This window comes from Camellia sinensis, chromosome 1 (assembly GCF_055761805.1).
Source record: "Camellia sinensis isolate YWXY chromosome 1, ASM5576180v1, whole genome shotgun sequence".
Lineage (NCBI taxonomy): Eukaryota > Viridiplantae > Streptophyta > Magnoliopsida > Ericales > Theaceae > Camellia > Camellia sinensis.
In genome coordinates this window covers 194,625,745-194,641,449 of record NC_138961.1, presented here as the reverse complement: position 1 = coordinate 194,641,449, position 15,705 = coordinate 194,625,745, and the positions used below count along the sequence as shown (strand labels likewise).

The 15,705-nt window shown below is 40.3% G+C and overlaps 1 protein-coding gene across 1 annotated transcript; it reads right to left on the bottom strand.

Annotated features, from left to right (window-relative positions):
• Positions 1-4,860: 4,860 nt before the first annotated feature.
• Positions 4,861-5,373, bottom strand: LOC145821938 (uncharacterized). Its single transcript, XM_082918510.1, has one exon. The coding sequence runs from the start codon at positions 5,371-5,373 to the stop codon at positions 4,861-4,863; it is 513 nt and encodes a 170-aa protein (XP_082774636.1).
• Positions 5,374-15,705: the final 10,332 nt, after the last annotated feature.

Genomic DNA, 15,705 nt, shown 5'->3' with positions numbered 1-15,705 from the left:
GGCTTCCGCCAGGCCCTGTACTCTGTTTTACTGTATTACTGTTCTGCAGGCCTTCGGTAATCTCGGATTACTGGCCGGTTACGGTGCTAAACTCATAGGGCCGGGTTTGGGTCGTGACAACATTCTACAGACTTGAGAGCAATCAAAAGAAAGTTTGTAACTCAGAAAATTTATCATTTCCCCAAAAAGTGAGTTTTCGCAAATTTTTATTTAATTTAAAAATGTGATATAATTTGTTTAAATACTTCATTTACTTCTTTTCATAACTGTTTTTTTTATCGCTTTAATGGGAAGGCTGCACCACCCACATATCTGCAGTAATTTAAATATTGTATATAAACTGTTGTAATTTATTACTTTAAATAATCTACCCCACCGGATGAATAGTAACCTTCGGCGGTGAATAGTAACCCTGACGATGAATAGTACCTCCGGCGGTGAATAGTACCTCTAACTATTTAATTTTGCTCACTTTCTATAGCTTAATTTCAGCACTATTGTATGCTATTTAAGGGGCTGTTTAATTTATTTCAATAATTTATGTTTTAAATATCAAGTTTGTTTGTACTAACCAATAAATCAACTTCGCATAATCATCTTTGCAACCTCCCTCTATTCTTTGCTTATTTCGATTAAAAAGTTGTGAAAAATTAAGATTGTGGTTCAAGTATAAGAAAGAAAATCTCCCATGCTTAATAGTTTAATCTCTTCGGAGATTCATTACCAAAGGTATAAAACGCTCTATGCTTAATAGTTTAATCTCTTTGGAGATTCACTACCAAAGTCATAAAATGTTTTATGCTTAGGAGGTTCATTACCAAAGGTATAAAACGCTCTATGCTTAATGGTTTAATCTCTTTGGAGGTTCACTACCAAAGACATAAAACGTTTTATGCTTAGGAGGTTCATTACCAAAGGTATAAAACGTTCTATGCTTGATGGTTTAATCTCTTTGAAGATTCACTACCAAAGGCATAAAACGTTTTATGCTTAAGAGGTTCATTACCAAAAGTATACAACGTTCTATGCTTATTGATTTAATCTCTTAGGGAATTTACTACCAAAAGCATAAAACATTCTATACTTAACGGCTTAAATTCTTTGGAAAACACTACCCCAAATGTATACATGTTCTTATACTAAGGCATAATCTTTTATTTTTTATTTCTCTTTTTTCATCAGTTTGTTTATTTTTAAGGGACTAATTAACCCTTGGAAATCACCAAGAAAAGTGTCATTATCACTTATTATCACGTTTGGATTTCAAGTCATTATCACTCAAGTTTGGGTTTTCTAAGTCATTATCACTCTTTTGAGTTTGACTAGTCCTTGTTGCACATCTTGAGTTTGACTTGGAATCCCTTATCGCTTATAAATAAGTTTGACTCTTCCTTTGTAATTTCCCCCGAAGATAATAAGATTCGTTTCTCGGGTTAAGTTGATGCTTGTATCTCTTTATTGCATTTTGGACTTAGTGGACATAAATATCACTTTTGGACAAACAGGAGAAAAGATAAAGAAATGGACAGGTAATAAAAAAAGGCTAATAAAATTGGTTAAAATTGGATTACAACCGACATAAAGAACCAATATGATTAATTGAATTCGGCCGGACGTTACACCGAATTTATTATGTCAAGGCTTGCCTTACATCAATTATTGTAATAAATTAGACAGCCACTTTCATTTATTATTCATTCGGCTTTGTAATAATTATTTGTTCGGACACTTGAACATTCAGACCCTCTTGCGCGAAGGCAAACAAATTTGTAATAATGCATATGTCTTCCAACCCCACATCTTTCTCCCTTTTATTTACCAACTTATGATGGTTAGATTAGGGACATCATGTTTAATTTAGCATACTCATGTTTGCGTCCACTTGTATTGCATGCACCAAGGCCCGACGCATCATTCTAATTCGCATTGTCGTTTAAATACTTCTTTGAATATATGCTTACACTGCATGCGATCAAATCATTTCATATGCCATATTAGTAGCCGAGCCTAGTAATTGCATATCACATGTGTTGCATTTGTCATATTGTACAGTTAGGAATCATGCATATTTTCTAACTTTATTTTGTAGCCTATTCGCGAGACGTCGGTAAATATATGAGTTGTTATGCTTTAGTATCCCGCTTGTACATAATTTTCTTATTATGTTTAGCAGCCTACCATGAGGCTAATTGCTTAAATGATAAACTGTTTGAATGGCTGTAGATGAAGGCTTGTTGCTTGAATTGGAATGATTCAACGAATGCACGTTTTAAGCTCACTTTGTAGTGGCAAATTCACAAACTTTAAGCCCACTTTGTTAAGTGGCAAATTAAGCCCACCTGAGGTGGCAAATTCAAACCCTTTTCGAGAAACAAACATGAAATTGAATTGTTCCAATTTGAGCAAACTAGTCTATACCTTGTATGCTTCACATAATAAATTTTAGGATTTATTAAATAATCAGAATAAAAACATATACTATGCATAAAAATCACATCATGATTAGTAGAGGTCAATCTTTGATCAGGTGAGTGGGGTGTTCAATTATTGACCTTCCCCTCTTATACCTAAGTTCTCAAACCAAGACACTTTAGTAACGACGGACTAATGGCCTTTGGCACGAGTCATGGGTTTCCTCAATTTCCTAAAAATAAATATTTAGGTGGCGACTCTAAAATCTGGCAAAGCAATCTATTTTTGGCATTTGATTCAAACATCGATTTTCCAAAAAAAATTGCCGGATTTGGACTCTTTTTGTGTTTCCATTGTTTCACATTGCAATTATGAAATCAGAATCAGAACCAACACAAGTGGAGTCCGAACTGTAAGGGCTATTTCATTCTTCCGAAAGGGAGCGCGAAAAGCCGAGCTACACCAGGTATTCAAGGCGGACGCCATGGCTGAGGTCTGATTGGTCGACAAAAACTAATTGAGCCATTTCATCTGCCTTAGAGTTTTCCGTCCGGGGGATGTGCTTGATGTGGAAAGTGTTGAAGAGGCAAACAAGGGGAGTGCAATATCTTTGTAAGCCCGCATTGTGTCTTCCTTGGCCTTGAATTCCCCCGTAATTTGTCCGACGATGAGTTAGGAATCGCTGAACACCTGGATATGGCTTACACCAATGTCTCTAGCTAGGCGGAGCCCTACTATCAATGCCTCATATTCAGCCTTGTTGTTGCTTGCGTCGAACAAGAAACAGAGGGCACACTTGAAATAACCACTTTTTGGGGCGGTGAAGATGAGACCAGCCCCACTGTCTTCTTTACGGGATGATTCGTCGACATTGAGAGTCCAAAAGTGGGGGACTTCTGTCTCAGTGTTGAGTTGCCTGGACGGGGGGGTCGGGGTTGGAGTGAGATTAGTGAACTGCAAGATGAAGTCGGCAATAGCCTGCCCCTTGATCGCCGTTCGAGGTCGGTAGAAGATGTCAAATTGGCTGAGCTTGACTGACCATTGCATAAGTCGGCCGGACAACTCTGGTTGTTGCATTATCTTCTTCAATGGTTGGTCAGTGAGGACGACAATGGGATGGGCCTGGAAGTAAGGTCGGAGTCGTCTTGAGGCTATGACTAAGGCTAAGGCCATTTTTTCAAGCAATGGGTAGTTCTGTTCTACTCCCCTGAGAGCCTGACTAATGTAGTAGACCGGTCGCTGGACAGAGTCGTCCTCCCTAATGAGGGATGCATTGACTGCGGTGTTTGATACGGCTAAGTAGAGAAAAAGGGGTTCACCCGTGATTGTCTGAGAAAGTAGAGGGGGTTGGCCATGCACTGCTTCAATTGCTGAAAGGCCTCTTCGGATTCTACCGTCCACTCAAAAGCCTGTCAAAGGACTTTGAAAAAGGGGAGACACTTGCCTGCTGCGCGGGAAATAAAACGGTTGAGGGCGGTGACTCTGCCCGTTAGCCTTTGAACCTCTGTACCTGTTCTGGGTGACTGCATTTCTACCAGAGCCTTGATCTTTTCGGGGTTGGCCTCGATATCTCGTTGACTGACCATGAAACCCAAGAATTTCCCCGATCCAATGCCGAAGGTGCATTTCTTGGGGTTCAGCTTCATTTGATACTTAAGCAGAGTGTCGAAGGTCTCCCGCAGGTCTGTCAGATGGTCAGAGGAGAGTTTGCTCTTGACAAGCATGTCGTCGACATAGACTTCTATGTTTCGACCTATCTGGTGATGAAAAACGGCATTCACTAGCCGTTGGTAGGTTGCTCCAGCATTTTTCAATCCAAATGGCATGACAGGATAGTGGTAAGTCCCCCGATCAGTGATGAAGAAGGTGTGTTCCTGGTCCAATGGGTGCATCAGAATTTGATTATAGCTAGAGAAAGCGTCCATGAAGCTGAGCATTTGATGTTCGGCCGTGGCATCGACAAGTAGAACTATGTGAGGAAGGGGATAGCTATCTTTGGGGCAAGCTCGGTTGAGATCTGAGTAGTCGACACAGAGTCGCCATTTACCATTGTTTTTACGGACCAGGACCACATTTGAAAGCCATCTGGGGTAGTCTACATTTTTTATGAACTGTGCCTCAATGAGTTTATCTACTTCAGAAGCAATAAGAGTGTTGCGTTCCAGGTGAAAGATGCGCTGCTTCTGGTGAAAGGGTCAGAAATGGGGCTCAATGCTAAGACGATAGGTGATGAAGGAGGGATCAATACCCGTCATGTTGGAGTGGGTCCAGGCAAACACATCATTGTGTTCAATCAGAAGGGTTGTAAGATCGGCCTTGGCTTGAGGGGATAGTTGGCTGCTGATCTTGGCTGTTTTTGGTGGGTTGGTGGGATCGATGAGGACCTCTACAAGCTCTTCCACTGGTTCCCCTCTAATCGGCTCGTCTTCGTCTCTAACGTCGAGTCCTTCAATGATCAGCCTCCTTTAGCTTGACCTCTTTAAGTGAAGCAACGTAACATTCTATGGCCACGGTCTGCTCTCCCCTCACTGTGCTGACCCCAAGGTCGGTAGTGAATTTGACGGCAAGATGGAAGGTGGCTGTGACAGCTTGGAAAGCATTTAGGGCTGTGCGACCGAGGATAATGTTGTAAGCAGAAGGATAGTCGACGACGAGGAAAGTGAGGAACTTTGTGGTTTGCCGCGGGTATTCTCCAATTGTGATGGGAAGATCAATGGAGCCTATGGAGGTCACCCGATCTCTAGTAAAACCGACCAATGGGGTTTGGAGAGGGGATAGACTTTCTTTCCCGACCTTGAGCTGGCGAAAAGCATTTAGGAAGATGATATCTGAAGAACTGTCGTTGTCGACAAGAACCTGTCTGACTTTGTAATTGAAGAAGAGGGCAAAGATGATGAGGGGGTCGTCATGGGGATAACGGATGCCTGTGCAGTCGGCCTCCGTAAAGGTGATAGGCTCCATCCACTGTTTGGGCTGTTTGGAAGGGCGGTCCAATGTGGCAACTTCTTTATCTGAGCCCTGCCTTATTTTTCTGAGCTTTGCCCGCTGAGCCGAACGGGATGGTCCTCCGCAAGCGAGCCTGCCAGCAATAACTCTAATCTCTCCGACAGGGGGGCAGGGTTGCCTTGTGCCCAGGGTTACTGTGGAGGCCTATCATGACCTTGGTTAGGTTGGGCAGGTTGTCGAGGAAGGGTGCGCCGGCAGTTGTTTCTGATAGATTCAGTCTTTTGCCTTTGCTGAAGGCGGGCTGCCATGAACCGACTGAGACGTCCCTTTCGTATCAAACCCTCGACGTGGTCTTTGAGGTTAACACACTCCTTCGTATTATGGTCGTGGTCTTGATGAAAGCGGCGGTATTTGGACTGGTCTCGCCGGTTGGAAGGATACCGTGACGGTTGGGGCCATCTTAGGGGATATTCTTATTGGATCTGGTTCAGGACTTGTTCTATGGGGGAATTGAGGGGTGTGTATCGTTCGAATCGGCCGGGCGGTCAGGCTGACGCCGACCGGTCGGCTCGGGGTAGTCGGTCGGTATACTGAGTGTTTGGTGAGTATATTGGGTGTTTCTGGTTTCAGAGTCCTTTCTCTTCTCTCTGGGGGTCGGGTTTTTGGCTGTAGGATCTTGTCGGGCAGCTAGGGAATCTTCGACATTCATGTATTTTTGGGCTTTGGAAAGTAGGGTTGCCATGGAGGTCGGGGGGGTTTTAGAGAGGGAGAAAAGGAAATCAGATAATCGTAGACCGGCCATGAAAACCGTGACGATGACCTTGTCATCGTTTTCCGCTACCTGCAGGGCTTCGGTGTTGAAGCGGGTGACGAAGCTGCGTAGCGACTCCCCCTCGGTTTGATGGATGTCGAGGAGCTAGGTTGCCGGATGCCGCTGGCGCTGGGCACCAATGAAATGGCTGAGAAATGAGTCACTTAGGTGCTGAAAAATAGAGACAGAGTCTGCTGGCAGTTTACTAAACCAGAGTCGAGCCGACCCCTTAAGTGTTACGGGAAAAGCCCGACACATGATCTCGTCAGGGAATGCATAGAGGACCATGAGGGTCCTGTAAGTTTCCAAATGGTTGACCGGGTCTATCGTGTCGTCGAAAGAGTCAAGCGAGGGCATTTTGAACTTAGGAGGTAAGGGTTTGTCCCTGATGGAGGCAATGAATGGTGAGTTGGCTGTGGTTGATGGTTTATTCTGTATGTTCTGCATGACGCCTTGGAGTTGGAGCTTCATGGCTCGGAGTTCTGCGTCCCGAAGAGGAACATTGTCAACACTGGAATGCAGGGGAGGTTGGACACTACTGGCCTCTCCCTCGGAGGTGGGTGCCTGGACTAATGGATGTAGGGCCCGAGGTGGCGGGTTCATATCTGGGGGAGGGGGTCGCAAGCCTTCCAAGTTTGGTGGGTAGGGCTGTTGGATAGGATGGCTAGGGGCTCGTTCTTGGTTAGGTGGGATATCTGGAGGTGGAGGAAGTGGGATGGGAAGGTCTCTTTGTAGCAAAGCATTGATCAAGGCTTGATTTTGCTCTACTAAGCAGTTGATGCTGTTGGTAAGTTCTGTGAAGTACTGCGGCGGGTTGTTTGGATTGAGAGGATCGACTTGGTGGTCGGCAACACTGTGGCGAGAAGCCATGGATCTAGTTGTAGCCATCCACCTTGGTGGGTGGCTGAAGGGGGTTATTGGGAAGGGGTCTCCAACAACAATGAGCACAACTAGCGCACGGAGCAAAATGATTCCCATAGATGGCGCCAACTGATGTAGAAGAGTGTTCTAGATGGAACAGGTCGGACTGATCCACGCTTTCCAAACCGGTGTCTGAGGTACCAAGACCATAGAGAGACCTGCACAAGAGTCTGACGGGGAACGGGGAGTCCCCCAACGAACCCTCCGACGAACAAGTTAGAGAGAGAGATCGATGGAATGTACAGATAGATTAGTGATAGAAAGCTTAACCTTCTTCTTGTCTTCGACGCCTGCTTATATCCTTTGGTAATCATTTTGTTGTCCCTTCCGACCTGTCATCTTGGCTGAAAGTTTATGCTCTAGCTTGCCTTGTTCATGGTGAGGTCCTTCTGTCTCGACGGGGAGGGGTTATCGCAATAAATGCTGTAAGGGACTTCATTAATGACTGATGTGCAGTGCAATAACTTTGTAGGATCTTTGTCTGCTTATGTGGTTTGTCCTTCTCTTGCCACGTGTTTAGATATTATTGATTCTTAATGTCATATTGAGCTCCAGCAATGTTGGGCTTTAGTATTTGAATTATGTGTTGGACCCTAAATGGTGGGCTATATCCTTTATGGGCTTACCCGTGTCAAATTTCATAACAAATGACTCATTTTACTAATAAATTATCAAGTCAATTAATAGTTTTTAATGATATTATAAATTTATTTCAATTAATAATTCAAGTAATTTTATCATTATATAGGAAAACAATTATGATTTTTTTTTATAGTTAATTTTATTGAATAAAATATTTTGACAATAAAATATTTGTAATTTTTTAAAACATGAGAGTCCATTTATATTGTAAGCAAACCTCAATGGGTGATTTTGTAATTTATCCTAAAAAAATCAAAAATGAGATTCATTAATGAAGTTAGGAATAGTCATTTTGACCCCGCCTCACAGAGACCCACCTTTAGGGATGGCAATTTGAAACCGGTCCGACGGGGATCCTCGATCCCGACCCCGATTTAAGCGGCTTTTCCCCGAAAAATACCCCCGACGGGGAGGTGACGGTATTTAAAAATCAATCCCCGATCTGTCACGGGCCAAGGACGGTGATCAGTGTTTGATCCCCGGCCCGGCCCGATCCCCGACCCGATCCCTGAATTTCCCTGAAGTGAAATTACTTTTATACCCCTTATATTTATATATTTATATTTATTATAAACCAAACCAATGCATTAGATTTATTATTTATATATCACTTCCTGTTATGTTGCTCTCACACTCACTCTGTAACTAAGATGTCTCTCTCTCTCTCTCACTCTCATCTCAACTCTCTCCCACTCTCTAGTTCATCTCGCTGTCAACTCTCTCTCTCGCAGTCACCGACGACGACGTCAGCACCACCGCTGGCCCCGACTCCCCCTCTCTCTCACCGACGGCGACATCACCACCACCGTCGCACAACGTTTGTCTCTCTGCCACCACCACCGAACCCACAGCCACCGCCAGCCACTCTCGATCTCGATCTCTGTCACCACCACCGAACCCACTGATGGCGTCGCTCAGATCTGTCTGTGTTAGATCTGTCTCCGTGTGTGTGTGTGTGTGTGTGTGTGTGTGTGATCTGATCTGTGTGTGGGGATGACAATATATGTGTGTGTGATCTGATCTGTGTGTGTGAGTGATCTGATATGTGATTAATTTTTTTTTTTTAAAGTTTAAATTTGCATTTGTTGATGATGATAAAACATAGTATTTTTTTTTAAGTTCAAATATGTTTCAGACCATTAATAATTTTGTTTCAGATCTGTTTTTAGATGATGTTGTTGTTGAGTTGTGTGTGAGGCATCTGAAATTTTTGTTACCTCTGAAATTTTTAGATGATAATTTTGTTTCAGATCTGTGTGTGTGAGGCATCTGAAATTTTTATTTATTTATTTTTTTAGCTGGGGAATGCTTGGGGTCGAGAAACTCGATCCTCGTTGGGGGCGGGGGTGGGGGTAGTGATAGGATCCCCATCGGGGATCGGGGCCGGGGCAGGAAAAAATCCGACCATCGGGATCGGGGACGGGGAGTGTGATCCCCGGCCCCGCCCCGCCCCGCCCCGTTGCCATTCCTACCCACCTTTACCCAATATAAATGGGGCAGATTTTACTCAATCCATTGAAAAGATGAGGCGGGAGTGAGTGTTTTTTTCCCACCTCAAGCAAGGTCGGGGCAGGGAGTGGGGTATGTACTATCCGATCCAAATTTGACCCGTATATAAGTAATATTATATTATATATAAATTAATATATAAAATATTGCATATGTGATATACAATTCTAGAAGTTTATGAGATTTTTTTCTCCTTATGGGGAGTTTAAAAGACGAAAGACTGTTAATCTATATATGATAAAAACAAGTCTCAAAATTTTGAGGTTATGTGGGACTTTTTATTTTCTCAATAAAGACCTATTATGATTCTTTGGATTTGAATTTAGTAGGCATATTTTGGAATTAATTTTGACGGATTTATTGGGTAAAATATTTATGTAAAAAATTAAGATGATTAGATATCGGTTGTTATATAATTGAATCATATTTATTTTTTTTAAAAATGACAAATATAATTTCAAGAATAAGAATTCATTTTTTATAATATAAATGTGATTCAAACATATAGTTTAATTTTTTGTAATATGCCCGGTTATCTTAATCTTTTACATAAATATTCTACTTAATAAATACTAAAAAGTGAACGGTTCGAATTATCGAAACAAAACATTTGGTGAGCTCCACAGATTTTTCAAATTTTCTCATATTAAGATCCTAACCTGAAAAAAACCCAACCCTAACTGTTTCTATCTCTTTCAATCTCTCTACATATTTCGGAATTTTTCTTTTCTTATTAATCTTCACTTCTTATTTTAAGTAAAATGAAGCAACAAGTTTGGTTTACTTATTCTGGTGAACGGGATGGGTTCGGATGCTTGATGTGTGGGGGTAAAAAAAAAAAAACCTTCACCCTGTAGCGGGGGCGGGGGCGGGGGCGGGGGCGGGGGCGGGGGCGGGGCGAGAGACGGAGACAAATCCGACAAAAATTCATCCCGTAACCTTTCTTAGATGAGCTATTTATTGGCCCCGTTTGGTGTAGCTGTTAAAACAGCTTATAGATTATAGCTTAACAGATTATAAATTATGACTTTAATCAGAAGTTGTTAATCCGTTTGGTGTAACTCCTGGATTATAGATTTAAGTTGCTGAGTAGTGTTTGTTAAATAAGCTGTGAAATAGCTTTTTCAATTAATTTTTATTTTTTGTTTGTCTACATGTCTCATAAAAAATAATAATAATAATCTATAATCCATTTGAATCCTTTTCTATTTTTTAAAAAATAAAAAATAAAAAAATTAAAGAGTATAATCATAAATTAACATGTCCATAGCAGAAGCTGATAATCAGAAGTAAGGGGTGAGCAGCTTCTCATAATCAGCTTTTTTGAGTTAAAATAAGCTGTTAGAATCAAAAGCTGTTTGAAATAAGTTTAACCAAACAGTCCAAAATAACTTTTTCAAAGCTAAAAGCCATAAGTTGGCTCTGAAAAGCTGAAACAAACACCCCCATTGTCTTCATTCTTCATTTGACAACAAATTCAAGATTCACATAATATTCTTACAATTGTATTTATAATAATATGATATTATATGTTAATTTCTAATTTATTATACATTTAATAATATAAGGTTCTATTTCCTTTTCACATCATTAAAAATAATTTTATAAATCTGAAAATATGAATCAGTAACGTTACTTTACAGGGTGAGACGCTGACAGATCAGGTGAGTGTGATTACAATCAGTGACGGAGGGAGCATGTGACTAGGGGGTCACATGCCCCCCTTGGATTTTGGGAATTTTTATTTTTTTCAAACATAAAAAAATATTTTAAATAAAAAATTACAAAAATATTATTAGAGTGAAATGTCAATGACATTTTAAAAATTATGAAAACTATAATGGTTGTTTTGATTGAAAATGAAGAGACTATTATAAATCAATTATATTAGCTATGAAATTTTTTGAATGTAACGGCGATGTTATTATTAGTGATAGTATAAGTAATCTCACTATAAAGATATTAAATTTATTAGATTGTTAGTTACATTTGACATGTGAGATTCACTCTTTATGCATTTATTTACCATTAGTGGGTGATATCACATACCAATGATGACGTGATATTATCATTATATTGAATTTTTAATCAAATTTTGTATCAAAAAATAATTTATCATTATATAATTTATTTTAAGACTTATATCCATATTTTTTTGTATTGTCCATGATACACTAGTTACAAATAACATTCAGCTTGTTTGTTTCCAGTTTTCAGAAAACAGTTTTAAGAAAATTTACTTTTTTATTTTTCGTATTTTAATGTTTTGAATGAATTTTTTTAATGTTTTAAGCAATTTTTTTAATTTTTAGACACACCTAACATAAATACACTTAAAAAGAATAATATTTGTGAAAAAAATATTTAAAAAATACATTAAATACCAAAAAATACCCCCCCAAAAAAAAGAAAATTTAGTTTTTTTTTATTTATATTGTTGTGTATTTATTAATTTTTTAAAATATTTTTTTACAAATATTTTACTATTTATATACATCTAAGTAAGGTACATCTAAAAAAGTAAAAAAATTACTTAAAATTCAAAAAATATTCACTAAAAACAAAAAAATACGAAAAATAAAAAAACTCAGTTTACAAAAAACTGAATTTAGAAAACTAAAACCAAACACACTAATTATTTTATTTTATTTTTATGTTTCTTGAAATCAATCGTAAAAACTTGAGTGAAATTTTTTTGTAAAAATCATTATAATTAATAAGTGTCATTTCTAATTTAATTTTCTAGCTCCGTCACTGATTACAATTACATTGAAAGTTAATAAATTCAATTGGACCCATCACCCAACAGAGCGGGGTCAATCAGGCAAATCAGGTGAGTGTGATTACAATTACATTGAAAGTTAATAAATTCAAACGGACCCATCACCCAACAGCGGGGTCAATCAGGCAAATCAGGTGAGTGTGATTACAATTACATTGAAAGTTAATAAATTCAATTGGACCCATCACCCAACAGCGGGGTCAATCAGGCATTTTAGGGAATGAATTTGCACCGTCAATCAGGTATTTTAGGGAGAAAATTTGCACCCTTTTTTAGCATGGGACCACCACTAGTCTGGTTTGAAAAAAAATTTAGCTCCATCTACCTGCCCTGCCCATCATGGTGGTGTGGCACCTATTATCATCATGTATTATTTTGGTAAAAAGCGAGGTTTTTCTTCAGTTTTAATCGGAGTGGAAGGAGTTATTGAACTTTCATGGGCCTATTATGGAGATTACGTCGATAATTCGAATCGTTAAATGTGTAGAGTTTAATAATTCGAATCGTTAAATGTGTAGAGTTTAATAAATATTTTATCTTCGTAAAAAATTATGTTAATCGGATATTTATAATCACTTAATCAAATCACATTTGTGTTAAAAGTAATTATAATTTTAAAAATAAATTATTAATACAAATGTGGTCTGATCAAGTAATTATATTTATCCAATTAATGTAATTTTTTATAAGAATAAATTACTGAATAGATCTACATATTGAACGGTTCACATTATTAATGTAGCTTCCATGGTAAACCTACAAAAACCCAACAATAATTGGAGAAAACCCAAGCCATTTGGTACATTACAGTAATTTAGGTTTGAAAGAAAGAGCTTTTAATGTAACACCACACAATTTCTTAAAATCCTCGACCCCTACCCCATCTCTTCACAATCTCCCTCTCACATAGTCCATCCCACTTTCTCTCACAGTCAAAGATGTGATTATTGAACCATAATTTCAATTCAAAGTCAAGCAGGGACTCGCGATGACTGAGCCTGTATCCTCCAACTCTGCCTCACCCACGAAAACTTAAGAAGAGGAAGACTATCTGGTTAGAAGCATGAAGAAGATCAAGAGCAAAGATCACTTGGAAACTATGGGTATCACTGATAGCTCACGTATCCCTCCTACGCCGTTACCAGTACCAGGTCCTAATGAGGTCTTGACTGAGGGCCAGAAGGTTGAATCATTCAAGGAAGCTTTGGCAGCACCACGGAACGTAGACTTCTACTTTGATGACTCCATGGATTCTCTCTCTGCTTATGAGGACGAAAATGAAGGAGATGCATCCAAAGCTTGCATCCGACCCAACTAGGTATTCCGCAAGTAGACCTACCAAAGAAATTAATGCAACAGATTTGAAGACCTTAGGCTAATACACTGATTGTCAGACTCTTGGGCAAGAACATCGGGTATAAGATGCTCTGCACAAGAGTTAAGAACCTCTGAGGCCTACAAGAGGAATTTAATGTTATAGATCTGGGCAATAACTACTTCCTGTTTAAATTTTCCTCTTTGGAGGATTGTGCACATGTCTATTCTGGAGGACCATGGGTCATTATGGATCATTATCTCATTGTGAGGAAGTGAGAGCCTGATTTTAAGGCATCGGAAGCCTTTGAAACCACCACTGCAGTATGGATGCGGTTTCCGGAGCTTCCGATTGAATATTTTCAAGAGAAAGTCTTATATACGATTGCTAGGCAGATTGGTAAGCCCTTAAAAATTGATCTCACCACAGCCATGGCTACAAGAGGCCGGTTTGCAAGGGTGTGCGTTGAAGTTGATCTCTGAAAGCCACTATGTCCTAGATTCCCCCTAGGTAAAAAAAGCTACAACATTGAATACGAGTTCATCCATTCATTTTGCTTCTACTGTGGACGGGTAGATCACCATAAGGAGTTGTGTAAATATCAGGCAACACACCCCAAGTCTCAAACTGGTCACTGGGAAGAGCCTCTCCCAGAAGGATCACAACTAATCGTTGAGGGTAACCAAGTTCAAACGCCAATGGCTAACCCCAATACCAACAGTCATCTGCAACAATCAGCAGTAGAAGAAGATAACACATATGGGCCCTAGGTGATGGTAACTAAGCGAACCTGTAAATCTATGCTCAATGGGAAAACCTAGTCCACTGGTCCAAGCCCAACTCATAATAAGTTTTCAGAATTGAGCAAAGAGACCCAACAAGAAAAGGAAGTGGGTAAGGGCAAGAAAACAACTAGGTTGGGCCTTGAGAAAGAGGCATCTAGCCTATTTTAGAAAACTCAAACTGGATCATCTGGTTCAAAAACTGTGATCCTGGCCAAGATCTCTCAAACCGACCCATTAGATACCATCATTCCACTCACCCAGAACTCCTCCATTGCCCCCAAAACTGTAGAACTGGTTCCTCTACCTCAGGCACCCAATAGAAACCAGACTAGCCAACCTATACCTAACAACCCCAGTACATTGGGAACTGCTTCTACATCACTAGAAATCCCGATGGCTAATCCACTCTCTGAAACACCCTATTACTTACACCCTCTCTACCTATTCCTGATCCTTTACCATTAGGGAGTGAAGGATCCACAACCACAAAGCATAGGAAACCCCCTGATCCGGGAATCATCCATGGAGAAGGAGGAGGGCACAGGTTTGGAGGTGCTTACCTACCGGATGGAGAATCATCCATTGACTCTGTCATTAGAACAAGGGATAGAAGCAACTCACCTCGTCACTACGGTATGGTGGATAGAGCAGATACGGATGCGAATAAAACCAAGCTGGAGCCGCAGAGCCGAGTCTCCAATCCACTCTGTGCAGATGGCCTCCATGAGATCAAGGGATCAAGATCATAGACGAATCAAGTGCATTCTTCCTGGTTTGGACACTGACCCCCTCCTTCAATATCCTACCATGAATTCACTCAACATCCTTGTTTGGAACTGCCGCGAGGCAGGCAATAGTGCCTTTAAGCGCAACATGCGTGAGCTTATTAGCAATCATAAACCGGAGATACTCATCCTTATGGAAACCAAAGTCCCATTCAGCTCTATGGGAAACTTCTTCAAAAACATGGGGTTCACTGCTGTAACAATAGTGGACCCATCAAGAAGAGCAGACGACATCTGGTTACTCTGGGACACTGCCCATGTCAGCATAAGAGCTTCAAATGTTACTAACCAAGTTATTCAGGCCACTATTCACAAGGAAGATTATGAGGAATGGATCCTATCTGCAGTCTATGCAAGTCCTAACCCATCCCAAAGAGATGAACTCTGGAACGATCTTGAGGTGACAGCTAGGAGCATGGAGAAACCCTGGCTGGTTGCAGGAGATTTTAATGACTACATTAACCACACTGAAAGGAGAAGCTTTTCTCCTCACTATAATCATAACCGGTCCCAGAAATTTGCTGAGCGAATCAACAACTGCAACCTTATTGATCTTGGTTGTGTCGGGCTTAGATTCACCTGGACAAATAACCAATAGGGACTGGCTAATACCATGGAGCGCCTTGACAGAGCTATGAGCAACGACAAATGGAGAGCCTTATTTCCTGAGGGGACAGTGAGGACACTTCCCAGAACTTATTCAAATCACTCCCACTCATTGTTCTCACACAAGGTATGCATTCTCATAATCCTACTTCCAGGCCTTTTAGATTTGAAGCAGCTTGGCTGTGTCATCT